The sequence below is a fragment of the Hoplias malabaricus genome, chromosome 12, assembly GCF_029633855.1.
Source record: "Hoplias malabaricus isolate fHopMal1 chromosome 12, fHopMal1.hap1, whole genome shotgun sequence".
In the NCBI taxonomy this organism is placed as follows: domain Eukaryota; kingdom Metazoa; phylum Chordata; class Actinopteri; order Characiformes; family Erythrinidae; genus Hoplias; species Hoplias malabaricus.
This window is the reverse complement of record NC_089811.1, coordinates 11,345,757-11,363,484: the sequence shown is the minus strand read 5'-3', so window position 1 is coordinate 11,363,484 and position 17,728 is coordinate 11,345,757. Positions and strand designations below refer to the sequence as shown.

The window sequence follows — 17,728 nt, the reverse complement described above, 5'->3', positions numbered from 1 at the left end:
AAGTGTAAAGTTTGGTGGAGTGTGGTTATTCAGGAATTGGGCTTGGCCCCTTATTTCCAGTGAAAGGAGCTCTTAATGCTTCAACATACTAAGAGAATTTATACAATTTCATGCTCCCAACTTTGTGGGGATTTGTTTGGGAATGACCCCTTGCTGTTCCAACATGACTGTGCACCAGTGCACAAAGCAAAGCCCATAAAGGCATGAACGAGCAATTTTGCTGTGGAAGAACTTGACTGACCTCAACTCGATAGAACACCTTTTGGATGAATTAGAGCAGAGACTGCGAGCCTGGCCTTCTCTTCAAATATTATTGTCTGACCTCACACATGAGCTTCTGGACAAATGGGCTAAAATTCCCATATACACATTCCTAAACCTTGTGGAAAGCCATCCCAGCAAAATGGGATTTCACTCAAGTTAAAGGCATGAGACATTTGAAGGTATAGAGTATGTAAGTGTAGTTTGACCAGACATTATTAAGTTTTACCTATGCCTTACAATGTCTTATTAATATGTTTACAAATCTTTATATCTGCAGATTCAGAAAGTGTTAAAGCAAAATCTCCTTTGTCCTTCATTCTGATCCCATTGTTGTCTAAGAGACATCACAGATATAAAGTAGAGTGTCAAATGTTAAAGCACTAATATTCAATTCTAAATGAAGCTGAAGAGAGAGGAATAACAATGGTACACAATACAATACAGCATTGTCTATCGAGACCCCTTTAATCTGAGTGACTGACTTTAAGGGCGACCCAAGCACTTCCAATAACTCCCATCTTAATGTGTATAATTAACCTCGGCCATTTGGTTTCCCCTGTACATCACCGCCAGTCAGACACTCGTCCTGGAACCTAATTAGCATGCTGTGATGTAAGGAATCTCCGCTGCCACTGCTAATGGCTCGCTAATGATCTTAAAGAGAGAGCGACTTCATTTCCGAAGTGATTTTTTTCCCCACAATCGTTAAAATATAAATCTCACCCCCCCGGCTCCCACTCCTCAGAATCCGCCAGTGTTCTTTTACTAATTATTTCATCATGCAATGGCTTTAGTACTGTGATCCTAAACACGATTTTGTAATCAAATAAGTGTAGTTAACCTCCGAAGCTTAAATTACATTATTATTGGATGACCACTAAAGTCAATATGGGCGAGCTTGCTGGGTTCATCATTTGCTGTCCATTTGAAAGGCCTGTTTTCATTTGTGAGCATATCTGGCCATTAATATTCAAGATGGTAGAGTTTATGATTTTCTTTATAAAGTTATAAAGAATTTTTCAATGGTCAGTTGTAATTGTTGGAGTTGGAGAGATGTCAGAGCTCCAGACTAATGCTGTCCTGTCATCCCAGGGCCAATGAAAATAGCACACAGGATAAGACAAAAGCTGTTTCGGGACGACAGTGTTGTATACGATAAAACTTTCTTTCATTACTAATGATTAAGTAAGGTTTAACCACAAAAAGTAACCTGGGTCTATATGTATATATATGTATGAATATATGTGTGTGTGTGTTATTATTATTATTATTAATAATTTTTCAGTTCTATGGTGGTTCTGAAAAGGTTAGCCTGGAGCCTTGAATGCCAAAACATATGGCACGACTGTGTGCAATCTATTTTATACTCCGTAGACAAGATGCAGTACAGCTGTGTGTGTGTGTGTGTGTGTGTGTGTGTGTGTTTGCAGCGAAACCCTCATTAGACCATATCCATCCACTGTGAGCCCTGAGAGTAAACTCTGGTGTCGGAGTCAGTCCGAGGGTCTGCCGGTGGCCGTTCTGACCGGAGGTGACCGCTCCACGCTTGGACGGATGGGAGGAATCATTGATATCCCGCACATAATCCGACGTGCACGACTCAAGATGCCAATGGTTATTAATTAGCATCTCGTTTGCGAGTGAGCTCTGACATGAAATGGGGGAGATAGCTTCACAATGCCCTGGCTTCCTTCTCCCTTCCCCCTCCCTCACTGAGGAGGCTATGCACTAATTGGGTCAGCCTCGTTTGGTCCTTAAGGATGGGGCGAATAATAAATGGAGGTGGGATGGGGCGCGGGGAAGAGGCATTGCTCTAAGCTTTAAACTGTGTCATTCTCTTCATGTTATTAGAACACATCCTCAGCAGAGAAAATACCAGACAGTGTCACAGCGGTGGGCACTGTCCGTCTTCAGAGACGTCTGCTTTTGCGTCTTCGTTTATGTGCCAGTGGTAATGGTAGCTGTTTGTTATGGCTTGGTCTTAAAGGGGCCATATATGTGTATTTGGAGCCCACCAACCCACACACTGTGAAACAAGGCCACCTTGTTTGTCTGAAAGCATGGGTTAAAACAAGTCATTCTGATTTTGCTCCTTTTCTGCTGTCAGGGTTAGCCGTTTGAATTGCCCTGAGTTTCACCAATCACAGCACTGGATCCATGTTCATGTGAGCGCACAATGTCAGAGTTAAATGGACCAAAACAGACACAAGGAGCACGGAGGAATAAGAGCACTGAATAAAACTGGAGAAAACGAGAACGGAGAAGAAAGAAAGCTGAGTGAAAATGGCTAAAAACCAGAGCTTCTGCTCCTCGCTCCTCACTGCTGTGTGCTCGGGGTCGGAGTGAACAGCAAGTGGCTCATTATCATTTAAAGGAACAGGCGCAGAAACTGGCCATTTTGAACAGGGATGTTCAGAACTGTGTTCCCTTGTGGTACAGGGGGTGAACATATTGCCTTTAAAGGAACTATAATGCATAGAAATATATAGATATCACCCAATACCTTGCCTTACAGTAGTAAACGCTCACTTGGCAGACATTAAGTACAAGTCCAACATGTTTCTGAATGAATAAGATATAAGCAAATCCACTTTTGGAGCTTTGTATAAATAACAGGGACTCCTAACAGCTGTGCAAGACTCAGGTTATGACAACCTCTGCTCTACTGCCCCGTCCCTCCAGAGGATGCAGTTCCATTGCTGGGGTGATTTACATGTGGGTGTGGTCATCTAATTCAACTGGCACCTCATTTCTGTTAGAAATATCCAAACTGTGTGTGCCATTGAACGTCTGGATCCACTATAGGTGCCCTTTAATTGTGGTTGTATCTTTTACGGACTTCATTATCATACGCTGTGGTGTGTCCCTTCAGCTGGCATTGTCCCGTGTCCGTTTGCGAGGCCAGACGCAGATGAGAGGGGAAGGTTTTTATTTTGGCCTTTCCTGATCAGCGAGCCCTCGCCGCAGAGGTCGCTCCAGGTTTCTTTTCCACTCCGGCGCTGAGGGGAACCTTGAATTACCGGCGAAAATAAAAAAAAAGCCAAAACCTAGCATCTTTTAAATCGCTTGTGGCAAATGGGAAATATGAGCGGTGGTGACAAAAACACCCACAAAAAGAGACGTAAATAGCACGGCTGAGCGAGTGTAGGCTTGAGAAAGCCCGTTGCCTTGACCACATCATCACAATGCGAGTACACAACTGCTTTATTGAACACAGGCCCCTACGGGACGGAGGAAAAAAGGAACATTGGTTCCACACGGGCATACCGTCCGCCCACAACAAAGAGCCGACTTCACAGAGCTCGAGCCAAGAAGAAAATGTGGCCCACAAGCCAGGCGTGGCTGAGAGGGTTCTTTTCTTAGCTTCAGCGTACCTGTTCTGTTAAAGTGATACTTCTCACTGAAGGCTAATGTGGCTTTCAGTGAAGTGTAGCAGGAAGTTGTTAGCATTTAATTTTATTTTTGGTCGAATGTGTCACACTATTTCAAATTGATTTCTACTGACAGACGTTGACACAGATGTTCAGCTCCATAGAGAAGCACTGACCCGTAGACAGTGCCAAAGAGGAGCTGCATTTTCTGACCTTGCTAACATTTTTGTGGCTGAAGGCAATCAGATTCTCACAGCAATGATCCAAACTCCGGTATGAGGGCTTTCTACTAGAGTAGAGGCAATGACTGCCTTAAGGGGGACAAACTACCTGTTCATTCCCTTGACTTCAGAAGCACTTTAGGTCAAGTGTCTAGAAACATGGAGTGTGGAAAGAAGCATTCTACTAGTTCCTTGGTTCCAGGACCACGGCCTTAACCTGAGAACCTTTGGAGCACACCCTAAGGAAATGATTGAAAACTATAATAATTTGTTTTAATTAGAGTGCCATACTTTGTAGACTTTGCAGGCTGATGCTTTCTATGTTTGTTTTGCAGCCGCTGCCAAACCATTGTAGCATTTAAAGCTAATTTGTATTGACTGTACTGAGAGTTATGCTTGGAATGGTGACACATTGACCAACACTTCCTTCATCCGGGTCCAGTTTGTGGACACCAACTCGTGCAGGGTTTCTTCTGAAGGGTATTTGCAGGGAATCATCCCTTCTCTGCAGTAACTGACTCAACTCACCCACCACTGCATCTCAGCCCAAAGCTATAGGATGATGCTCCACTCCAGAGAACACAGCTCCAGTACTCCATATCCCAGTGATGGGAGAGCCCATTAGCCAGCACTGGGCATTACGCATGGTCAGCATAAGCTCATGAGGTCCAGATTTGCATCTGTGTCCTGCATAGTGTCCAAAATAAGCTATAGTGCTTCATATCAATGTCTTTCTTTACTTTTTTTTATTCTGTGATATTTGTGGTGCAGTAAATGTAGAGCAGAGCTAATGAATGAAGAAAAAAAAAAGGAAAACATCACAATTTTATGATTACGAAGTTAGTAAAGTGATTATTTCAGCGGTTTTACATTTAGCGATTTACATATGGGACGGCAATTCATTTTAAAGTAATTAGCAGGATTTGGACAGGTTCAAAACACCTGCATATTTTGTAGTGTCCGTTTTTTCTTTGGTTATTTTTTATGTAAAAATTCAGATGTTCTAGATGTTTCTAAGACTGAAAAGGTTTTTCTGATCCAAAATATTACAATTATTTATTATTCCAGTGTAAAAGCTTACTTAAATCAAGTTCCAACCAACTTTTTGGGAATTTTAGGTTGAATGGTATCATTCAGCTAGCAATAAATAAATAAATAAATAAATATATTTAATAAATAAATAATAATAACAGCTTCATCCTCTTTCCAAATAATTCTCAATACTGGGGCTGTCTGATTAATTTAGCGGAGTATGAATACAATCGTGAGCAGCGAACCAAAGCCATGTTTTTTAAGATAGCACCAGGCTAATAGAGCTATATTTTAGAAGATTTTGAATATGGTCACAAGTCGGGAGAATATGCTCTAAGACAGCCTGACAAACGCATACAGTCTGACAAACGCATACATACATATCTTCCCAATACTCGCCTTTGCAATAATATTTGAAGCAAAGATCCACAAACCCACAGGAAATGACAATGACTTTAGCCAGACTGTGCTTTGGTTCAGCTCTCTTGTCTGCAGACGTGGCACAAGAGCCATGCCATAAATTCCATATTTGGATAGTCTCGCAATCAATAGGTCAGTAAATGCTCCAGCAACAAGCTGATATTATTACTATAAAACACCAAATATACAAACATGCTAATGGTTCTATACAGCACTCCTGAATCTTAAAAGAACCATTGCCTGTAATAAAGAACCCTTGCAGAACCATCCTTTAAAAGCGAAGAGTGCTTATCATTCAGAATCTTCAAAACACTGAGACATTAGATTTGTCCATCTCAAATAGCATTGAAAAGCAAACTACCCAGTCCTTGATTGACCACACATTCCTGAAGGTTACTCATGCGAAAACAATCCTCAATCCTAGGAGCAGAACACAACTCCAGAAGTGAGAGTGAAGTATAAACTCCACCACATCAGTCGCAGTGGGTGTGGCCTCATAAAGTCCAGGGCTCTCCCCTCTCTCCAGCTGCTAAAAGAACTGGGACAGACTTGGTGGCACTACAGGGATTTTCAGTGTCACCACAAGCTCCACTGTAACAGGCTCTCAGTCAGAGAAATAAGAGTTCAGTGGATTATCTAAGGTCGCCATTCAAAGAGTTGATGCTAATGCTTTTAGCGTGTGCTCGCGTATGACCGGAGGGAACTGGAATGTAAATTGTGCAATGTCCATTCCTAATGAGCTTATTCCACTTATCATTAGTCCATGAAGTATTTGGAAGTGCTGTATTTGATTACAGAACATGTCTGTTGTCATTTCTGTCATTTGATGATTAATCTCTAATATGCACATTAATATTCATCTTTGCAGACGTCCTAAGACCACCCTTCATTTATTTAACCTCTAGCCCAAACTATCATTCACTAGTTATTCATTCCCCGCCATCAGAAAACAACCAAAAATGTAAATAGCTCATTGCCTGACATGTTGAGACAATGCAATAGAAGCAAGGATGTTTGATTTGTTAATGCTTTTGAACATTTACTTCACTGACCTTGAACACATAGAAAAGATTTCCAATGTTTACACTGATCAACATGTGTGTATTTTGTAATTTTGTAAAATGAAGAATATAAAATTTAACATCTACAACACACTACAAAATTTAGGATGGGGCAAAATCATAGTATAGTTTTTCCTTTAAAAATTAAAGTTGTATATTACTGACTATAAGGAACCATTCTTCACCACAAGGATCAAAATCCAACATCTGTCATCCCCCAGATGTGGGGAGCATCAATGCCCATGGCATGATACTAAGGGGTATACTGGAATTTAAGAGGGACATATGCTGCAGTAAAGGTGATGTCTTTTCCAGGGACGTTCAGGGTTATTTCAGCAAGACAAGTGTAACTTCAGCCAAGTGTGTATTTTTCTAAATTTGTTTCTCTGTGGTTTTGTTTGTAAAATGAAGATTTAAGAAAATGAACACATTACCAATGTCCATTATTAATGCATTTTACAACCACCATTATACCACATAAGCCAAGTTCAATTCTAGATCATTGTCCGGGTCTTTTTCTCGGTAAGGCTTTTTCAGCACCTCCATATACTTGCAGTGGCATAGTGTTGAGTTGTGGAACTCACACTGGACGAATACAGGTGGATTATTTTATATATTTAGTCTTCCTAGAAAAATTTCCAGAAAAATTAATATGTTATGATTGAAATTGAAATGAATAAAGGTTGGTCTTTGATCTTTGCCCAGTGCTCTACATCCTGTGCAATACGTTTTTATATATAACATTAAATACAAAGCTGCGGAATAGAGTGAACCTGTCATAGTGTTACAGAAGGATGGATCACCATTGGACCACTAATGGAACAGATTCTTTACCAATCAAAGAACGCTACATACAAACCAATACCTGTCAGTCACCTCGTACACTCCCTGTTTCAAATCATGTACACCGTCATGATTCACTTACAGCCTGTATCTCTGTGTGATTGGGGAGACCTGGCATACGCAAGCAAACAGACTTTAGCTCTAGAGCCAAAGGGCATGTTCCATTGGGGGGCTGCGGATGGAGGGGGCCCTCATCAATCTGAGATGAGTCTTCTGGCCCTCCTGTGCAGGGTGGTAAATGTGCAGAAGGGTAAAGTGGGATGGAACACCCCTCCTGGGAGATGGAGACTAGCCATATGGCCAACCGACTGTGCCAGCTATGTTAGCATGGACAGGGACTCGAGCACTGTCACAGGAAGGGAAAAAAACACTCTGGGTGCAGTTTAGCATTAGTTCTTTTGTGCATGGTGCATCTGCAGTGGGTTGCTTATCACAGTAAAAGTGGGAGTAGTGACATGAGTACCACCACTGCTTTCCATGTGACATACCAGGGTTACACTCCCTATTAACCTCACCAGTATGAGAGGAGTGCTTGAGCAAGACATCTTTTGCTACACCTCCATCTGTAACAGGATTAACATGTGTAGTTCACTCTGGTTCAGAGCCGTTGGGAAATGCAATTGGTTCGAATAGTCTGTCCGGATTTGTTCACATCTGGGAATCTCTTTCTTAACTCTATTAGCAGTATTGGACATAGTACTGCCTATTTACCTTCATGGCTTATAGGAACATGGAGAACTGTTGAACTGGAATGGTCTGAAGATATGCCCCAACAAGAGTTTTTCACACATTTGCTTCCCCAAAGAACCTTCCAATAGTTGGAACTTTCCACTATTGACCTTCCACACAACAAAGGTCCCTGTAAGAACCCTGAAACTTTGTACACTCTCAGAAAAGCTCTTCAAATGTTTTTTTTTTTCTTCAGCTTGATGGAGAATGTGGTTTTATGGTTCTATACAGCACCATTCTGAAAGAGGTCCTATACAACATCAAAGAGTTTTCTATTGTTATAAAGTCCAGCTTGTTACAACAGTAGAAGCATTTTTGATGCTACACAGACAAACTTTCAAAAAATTGCTACATGAAACCATACATGTGAACCATTACCTCTACTGAAAAACCATCTGGAAGAACCCTTTTTTAAGAGTTTAGAGAATTTTATATTATGTACAAGTGCTTGAAAGATTTTCAACTGCATATTTAGGGACCCACTCTCAGCAAATTGATGAATTATACACTAGAAGAATCACTTTTGGTTCCCTGAAGAATAGAAGTATAGAACCCTGTATTAACCTTAAATTTAAATCTAGCAAGCTCAGGAGTGATGTGAACAATCTTTAACTCTAGGATTAAGTTATCTGGCTAACCTAGAAATCCAACTCTGTAAATTGCTGGACTGAGGAGGACTGAAACAGTGCAGGGCGGTACATCTCCAGGAACAGAAATGCAAACCAAAATTCATACCCTTTACTAAAAGGTCCTTCAAGTGGTTCTTCTATCACGAGGTTTCTTTAAGAGAATTTTTAACAAGGGCATTTTTTGACACACCTCTGCAGATGATGGAACAGCAGTTTCATGGTGTTGTGGTTGGGTTTAGGGAGTTGATGGACCAGCTTCTTCAGTGCCTGGATCTTCTGCTTCTGCTCCTTTATTTCTACAAAAAAGAAAAAGTACAATGAATTATTCAGCTCCTTTCCAGCCTCTGTCTGACACTTGGGTTTATCAAATAAGCTTGGTTCAGTGTCTAATCAAGAGGCCATGTGTGGACATAGGGTTTAAAAACTCTAGCAGCAACTGCTGGGTCTGATCTATTCATACCAGCAGTATTAACACCACCGTGTCAGTGTTGAGAATTATCCATCACCCAAATAATAGGCTTGAAATAAGTTTGAAATCAAAAGTGTGTTCTGACAGTTCATAATAGTAATAGTATTTACTATAAATGACAAGCTATTATCATTTGGCTTAGTGGGCACACTCGACAGCCCTCTGTTCTGAGATGCTGAGGTTGGTTAATGGCTTTTAAGAGCCATTGCGCTTGTAACACTAGACCTAAATGTTGCCCTTTTGACCTCACTACGTCTGACATGTCAGATGGCCTGTGACCTCATGAAATACTTCTAACCCACCGGCCTTTGACACTTCCTGAATGTGTTTAGCTCTCCTCTCACACCTTGGGAAGTAATTCTGTAGTTGTAATTATTTGGGACTCACACTGGGAAAGGCAGGAGGCAGGATACCGGTTCCTCAGCCAGAGAGTGTATTGAGTGTTTGGATTAACAACTGTATGCAGTTTAATATCTTGTATCGCTCCAGCATACATTTCGATCAGGGGATATATGATCCCCAAGCAGATGTTTGAGAACAGCTTTTCCATGACGAGGAGGTTGTGTAAGTGTGTATCTGGACACTTATGACCAGGTTGGCCATATGCATCATGTTTTTCGAGTTTAGCTCAAGCTATTTTAGGCCACAAGGTCTTTTAAAATTGGTAGTGAATTGTTTGCCTTTTGAAAGGCCTTGAACTATTCACAGTTTTAATACTGTATTATGACATGATATCAGTGCAACCTTCTCAGCAGTTAGCAGGTCAATCCCAAGAAATCTGTCAAGCGGATATTCCACATCTCTGAAGTTCATTCTTAGAAGTTGGTGGCACTTTCTGCTTCTCGGGATCTATGTATTCCTAAACAGAATCAGTATTACTGAGTAATTACAATTACTGAGCTCTGGGCTATGGGGGGACAGTCCACTGGTCAAACATCTTCAGAGGCTTCTTTGGTTGTACACTTTGATTTTCATAGTGATGTGCCATTACTTTGATGTGGAATTAATTTCTCACCAAATGAATCCCTTTTTCCAGGAGGTCCATCAATTTTGTCTGTTTCCTTTTCTCTATGTCCACCTGTTAACATCTACACACCCTTTCAGACCCATCATTCTTAGGTGTCTGCTTAGAAGAATAAGCAGGGAAATCTGTGGAGTGTTTCAGATCTGAAGCTTAGTTTTGATTTTATTTTATTTCTGTCTTTTTTTAAAATGAAAGCTTTAAGCTGTAACTTTGTCAGGAGTCCCATAAAAATATATATATATGATATGTATTTTAGTTATTTTGAGCTTCAGTTTTCATTTTTTTTCTCACACTGCAGTCAACATTCAGGATTCCAGGATCATCCAGAATATCTGTAAATGATCCCAACCTCACCATTACCATTATCAAATCCAGAGATTTTACTGTGGGTGAATCTTCCAAATTGAACACCTTGAAACTTTGCACACACTAAGTATTCTTCAGTGATTGGAGGGCCATCGATATTTGTTGGTGCTCTTTGTCACTTCTGCTATGGAAAGGAGCTGGCAGGGATGATGGGTCCGGTCTACTGTACTGCCCAGGATGCCCCCTGGGCACTAATGGAGCAGATGTCTGCGTGTATTCACCGTGCTGGCACGGCCGCAGTGAACAGATGCCCCTGTCAGATGCCAGCTTTGCCAATTGAGCGCAGACAGGGAACATGTTCTAGGGCACGGAGAGCCGCCCTGACCCGCTGCTATAGGTGGCAGCAGCGAACCGGCTGGGTTTTGTAGTCTTTATCTACAAATTAGGACTGTCAAATGCTTGATTATGGAAATTATGGGTTACAATATAATGCATTTTTCGGATGAGGCAAATCCAGAGGGATATAACCAAACACATCTAGTGAAAATACATGTTTTCTAAGTGAATGCAAAGAATATACAGGGCTTTTGTTTTGGCTATTTGCCACATTGTTTGTGTTGGGTAAGTGTTTTTAGAGGCTTTTTGGTTTATATATTTCCAATAGAAAAAAAAAAGTTTCCTAACTATTTGCTACTATCCAGTTTGTTTGCGTATTGGAATCTAGTCTCATGTGTTTATGAAACCCAAGCATCAGAAAATGGTAATAATAATAATAATAAAAATAAAATAACTGTCCAATTATCTTAGCTTTCTTTCTCTATGCTCACCCCCAAACATTGAAAATGAAGAAAAGAGGTGAGGATATTGCTCTATTCCTGCTCCATAGGTGAGCAATATTGCCTTTTTTTGCTGTTTAACATTACTTAAGGTGGGATGCCAAATTCCAGAGAGCGCTAACTACATGAAAGTAAACACAAACCGAAAATGCTACAAATGAATGAGTTTCTGTGGTAGTACAAACAGTGAATAAAAACAGACAAGTTCAACTTCAACTACATACAAACAACAGTCATATTTTCCCCTCAGGCATACCATTCCACTTTAAAATATGACGAGCTTCTGAATGTGAATAAATAAGAAAGCTGCAGTTCCCCACAATTGTCAATCTTCCACTTAAGAAAGTGTCAGAAATAAAACAGGAGCACCCTCATTTTTAAGTTTTGAAAAGTAACCGCAACCACGCAAGACCTGGTAGATCACCCAAGCTATTTTCATCAGTACTTGAAGACTCTGTATGCGGTTACTTGAATTTAGAGATGTAGAAATGCTCCTGACCTCTACAGGTGGGCTTTAAAATATGAAAAGTCAGCTTTTGCACAATAATCCTGCACAGATTTTATTTATTTATTTTAATTTGAGGTGGGAATGACAGATTTCAGATCAGTGTGCAGTAAGATCTTCCTCTGTATTCTGTTGTTATTGTTTCCCTCATTATAATGACACTTAAGTCAGATTCTTGTTCTTGAATAAAAGCATTCAGACAGTTCTGCCTTTAGACCATCAGCCGTGGCCCATGACACTTTTTGGCTGCCACAAGCGCATGGCAGTCGGCCTGTAAAATATTTAATCTAGTCATTATTGCTGGCATTATTGCTGTCATTAATTACTTTGCCTTTGGTGGCGAGCATATTGGAGATGGTCCTTCGTTCGGCATTCTGGACAGATGGTGTGGACAGTGTCATTAATATATAACAGACTAAAAATGCCTGTCTAAATCGGCATGTGCTGATTCACAATGCTTCCCATTGGGCTACAAAATGCCCTGGTGCTGATTATTATGGGGAAAAGTCTGCAGGTGTGAGTTTGTGTTTCATTAAGTTGGAACAAGGATACAATTTTTTATTGCTGTGTTGCGAAATTTGATTGTGAACAGCCTGAATTACAATTCAGTGAATGGATTTCTATATATTGTTTCAAGCTAAATTTCTACCTGCTTTTATTTCAAGTGAATCTAGCCACAGTCTGTCTTTCGGTGCATGCATGGAAACTGCATCATCATTAACATGAACTAGGCAGAGGGTATGGCATCTTCAGCGGGTTGCCGCAGACTCGCTAAATAGACACGCGTTCGGTTCTAAACTGCGAACCTAATCCAATTACAAACAACTGAGACCTACTTTATTCAAATAAAGCTCGCTTCGCAGCCCAAGCTCATCTTCAGGCTTTTGTCTCCTGACTTCCTTAAGCCCCCTGTCAAGGCAAATATTAGCACACTGCAAATAGTCCTGCAGGTTATGATTAAGATTTTAAACACATCCCAATTGAATGCTTTGCTTTATGAATAACAAAGTCTTTAGCGGATGGGCCGCTGTAATTTATTAAACATGAAAAAAGAATCCTTGATGAAATATAGAGACTTGGAAGCATTTTTTTTTATGCATCTGAAACTCTTTCTGCATGCTGGCTTTGCATGCCAATGAGGCCACGCCAGAGAAATTAAGCAGGCTTCGTAGAAGACATCAGTTCTAGAGACTAGAGGCTGGAAGTCGAGGCACGAAAAGGAACATTTCTGTTCGATTTTTAGCAGCATTGATACACTGTGACATACTTAGTATCCTATAGGGATCAGGAGACAGTAGATGGGGAAAGAGGATGGTTTAATGATATTCAGCACCAGTGGCGAGATTGGTCTCACATTGGCAGTTGATATGAATTCGTCATGATGCCGTTTGGTATTCACACGCTCCTGTGTTTTTGTTGCTATCTCTGTGCAATCGTAGGAACTCGGGAGTCGATTTGGGAACACAGATTTCTCCGCATGTCGACCCTACAGTACAAAAACCTCAATTTGTCAGCGTGTACGCCTTGACTGGGAACAACAAGAAACGCGAGACAGGTGGCGGGACAATGTCGCTAAGACACCAGGCGATATGAATAATAGATTCAGGCCGTCCTGAGCCAAGAGCTGCTTCCTGCCATCCTCTCCTCTCCAGACCATCCGCAGAATGTGGGAGAATCAGGCCAACTGTCTACCTGAGGACTACCCAAAGTCCAAGTGGTGGACCTTAACAAATGCAGGAAGATTAATTACAGTAGATTTACAGATGTCATCAAATAAATTAAATCAGTGTATAGCAATATATATCTATAACAGACAATCTTAAAATACATCCAGAGATGCATTAATATCAGCATTAAGTATTTAAGGATTATTAATGTGGTTTGGCCATGCTTTTCAAGTGCAAGCACAGAATTAAATAATTAGCATCATATTTGCATAAGGAATTCTGTTTAGGTGCCATTTCTATTCTCCACTGTTGAGTTTGATTCTTATTGCTTGATTATAAAACAGGAAGCTACAATTTGATGTTAAATAAATAAATAAATAAACAGTTAAAAAAAGGTCAACTTAATCAATAAACGTAACAATAATATTTTATAATATTCAATTCATAATAATGAGATTCCTCTTCTTCAGCTATTCACTATTGCAAGTGTGGTATTGATTGTTTGATTCTCTGAGCAATTGAATGGACGTTCCAGCCTAAATGAAATTAATATTTGATATTATTGGTCGTGTTATTTAATGTTCTTCTTCACAGCTTTGTAGTCTCAGTTTTTAAGTTATGATTTAATATCCTTTTCCATCACTGTTCTTTCACTACAATATCCAGCATGCATTATGCAAATACGTCCCCATCCATTCAAGTGCTTCTCATTGTTGAAAAAAATGACCTGATGCAGCACTTATGTAGGCCTGCACAAGTACTCTTCGCCATTGTGAGTGTTAATTACTGTGCGTTGGTGTCTGCATCTCTGTGCAATTACACCACCAATCCACTAAGGTAGAATCACCAATATCTTCCTCAACCATGTGTAATACAAAATGTAGTGGTGTACTTGAATTTGTTTCTTAATCTGTGAGGTGCACTATGTATGTATGAATAGTTTTTTTTCTTTTTCAACAGGCCATAGTTTACATGTGGTACCAGGAAAGAATCAAATACAACTCTTGATTCTTGATGTCACTTGATTCCTTCCTGGGTCCCCAATCCTCATTGAGGTTTTTCAGGGGTGTCTGTATTTTTCTCTTAAGTTGCCCCACGCTTTTATTCTATCCTTGACATTCAAACCAGTGTTTGAGGAAATCCCTCACCATGAATTTGTTCCTGTCTGCAGTCTTTGTAGTTTGGAGAAGAGTTGTTCAAATTTCTGGACTACCTTAACCCTAAATGTTAACCCTAACCTCAACATTCATAATTAACCTAACCCTAACCTCAACAGTTAAAAATTGTGTGTATTATACCCTATCAGGTTGTATATATATATATATGGGATATTAATTTTCCACACAGTAACAGTAGCATTCAGTCCTCAGGAGGCAGCCTTGGCCTAATGGTTAAAGGACCTGGCTTAGTACTGGAATGTTGCTGGTTTGATCCATTGGACCAGCAGGAACATCCATGGCTGAAGAGTCCTTGAGCAGAGCACCAAACCCCAAAATGCTGCCTGGGCACTATGGATGGCTGCCTGTCTCCCTGGGTGTGTGTTTACAGCCCCTAGTGCACTAGTATCATCAGAAAAGTGTTTTCCCAATTAACAACAAATTAATTAACAACCAGACAGGTGTTTTGAAAAATCAACAAACTAAACAACTAAAAACAGTGTCTGAAATAATTCCCTACTTTCCCAAATACTAGAGAGTAATATAGAGAAGACTGGACAGGGAGCCATTTTGGACACAGTGAAAAAAAACAAATTGGGAAAAGCCATGACCTGCTCCAATAGCAGTGTGTTACTGGGCAGCACTCCTAATTGAACCAACCTTTGTCCAAAGAGTGCGTCCAAGGACCTTTAGCTAATGCCACCCATTTAAAGGGCAGTCATGGTCAGGAGTTAGCCAGTGGTGATGATTCTTTTTGGCCAGTGTCACAGTCCAAAACATAGCTATAGTCTAATGAATGACCATAAGCTGCCAGTTTGGGGAAAATCACCAGAAACGTGTTCAGGATGATTAGCATCATTATGAATACAGTGTATATGGAAGCAGAAGTCTATAGTAAAAGTGGGCGATATGGCCTTAAAAATATCATATTTCAGGGTGCTTTGGCAATTTTTGTTTTGCTGTGCCTAATGACTCGCATAATGAACGTACGCCTTTTTTACACATTACTGCATGATGTCATTACGTAAACAAGTCAGAATATCATTAATATCACAATACTGATTTTTTAAATTCATTTTAAATATAATAGTGATATTATCATAAGCAACGAGATATGACACAACCCTAGTCTATATTATGTTTAAATATTATTAAAAATTAAATAATATAATTGCTTATTGCAGCTCACTCAGTCACTCACACACTCACACCTGTGGACAATTCCACACACTCATGCCTATAAAACTTGTGTGCTTTGTGTGGAAATGAGATGAAATAAAGTCTCTGACTTTCGCACAGTGCTGTATGTGCAGTATGTAAATGTTTCTCATTACCATCTACATCTCATAATCATACAATATGTTTGCGGTACCAATTACTGAGTGGTTATTTGTCTTTTCAGAGTCTCCAGACTCCCCCAGAGCTCAGTGTTTTGCAGGTTGAGCTCATTAAACCTCCTGCTAGGAGAAGCCTCGTGCTGGATTAATTAGTGGACTAAACGTTATCTGTAAGTGATCAAGAGCCTCCACTCATTAAAAGGACTTAAGCACTTTACAGTACTCCAGCCTACATGCACGTGCAAGCAAATATTTATAATTGAGTTATAACACTACCTCAGGCTTGTTCCTGCTCTATATCCTGCATCTTCTTGCCGAACAAAGCAACACTGACACTGTAACAAAGCCCTGTTCTTGTTCTGTCAGGATTAGTTTTACACAATGAAGTGAGGTAAACTCAGGAATGCAGTGATTTTAGTCCCATCCAAATACACTATATCGTTCACTGGTCCTTTTATCTTGAATTCAATAGAAATAGACAAACTGGCCTCAGCTACAACTGGTCTCTTCAGACCCAGATTAAGTGTAGATTTAAAAGGCTATCCAATAGAGCAGGGGTCACTAATAGGCAGACTGGTGCCCGAGCCTTGCACCTATAACTGATAAACTCATGAGAACTATTTAAGTGTTTACTTTAACTGGTGTAATATTTCTAGCCATTACCCTACATGCTTATTGGTCCAGGATACTCACAAACCAATCGTATGTGTTGTACATAATACACATGACACTGCTCAGCCAATCAGATCTGTACATTATGATGAGCGCTGCGACTTGTTTGTGTGACTCACACAGGGCAGGGCTCAAACACAGCTGTTGTGGGGACAATGAAATATGGGACGAGATAATAGTTAGATTTTGGACACTTCGGGAGATGACCCATGAAACCAAAAACATTATTAACATGGAGATTATTTACCGTTTGAAAAATAAATGGGAGAAAAATGAGCCAATCAGTTTGCTGGTTATGCTGTGAGCAGAGGAAGCTTGACAATATTTTGAAGCTAGTGAGGGGCAGCAGTAAAGTCAATTACAACTACAAGACATACATTAGGCACTTTATTTTACTATGCATTAAAAAAAAACTAAAACATTGTTTAATTTTTGGCTTAAGGGAATTTTCTCAATCTGAACCTGATTTATTTAAATATTAATATTAAGTATAAATACCTCTGCACCAGAGGATCATCATTGGAACTAGATTTCAGAAATTGTACAAAACTTACCACCTTAAATTTAAATATATAGGTATTTGGCCAGCCTGGTCTCATGGTGATTACAGACATGCTTTACTAAAAGACCATTCCTAGTGTGTGCTAAATATGTATGTGAAAGTAAATGTGATTTTTGAAAAACATCAGATTTAAATCTTCCAATAACTCTAACACTAAACTTAACCACAAACATAACCCTAAACAGTTTGCATGAACTAAATCTAACTAATACCTGATTTGAGGTGTGTCATGGGCTGGCACCCTCTCCAGGGAGTGTACTTGCCATCCTGTCCTTGATTGCTTGTGTTTTCCACCTTATTTCCGAGAATAAGATGAAAAAATGGAATCTATGTCCATGAATGGAAACAGTGTCAAATTGTCTTCTAATCATTTGTTAAAGTGTGCATTAACTCCACATGTTAAATACATATTAGGAAGTGTCAAAGTATTTTGAGGTGGGGCTTCAACCTCTGAACGACTCTCTCCTCCTTGTACACTTTCAAGAGTAAGATCCCAACAGCTACTTACTACAGAAGTGAGAAGAGAGATAAAGGTAAGCTTTCCTTAAACATGGAGCTTAAAGGAAGTGTTTACAATTGAAAAAAAGCACTTTCGACCACTTCTGATGATATATCTGTAGGTA

General features: G+C 39.9%; 1 protein-coding gene across 1 annotated transcript in view; it reads right to left on the bottom strand.

The window, feature by feature from the left end:
• Positions 1-17,728, bottom strand: part of arhgap15 (Rho GTPase activating protein 15) — a 47,821-nt gene that overhangs the window by 2,871 nt on the left and 27,222 nt on the right. Inside the window, exon 13 of the mRNA XM_066641152.1 lies at positions 8,761-8,866. Coding sequence (XP_066497249.1) covers positions 8,761-8,866 — 106 coding nt within the window. The remainder of the gene's footprint in view (positions 1-8,760; positions 8,867-17,728) is intronic.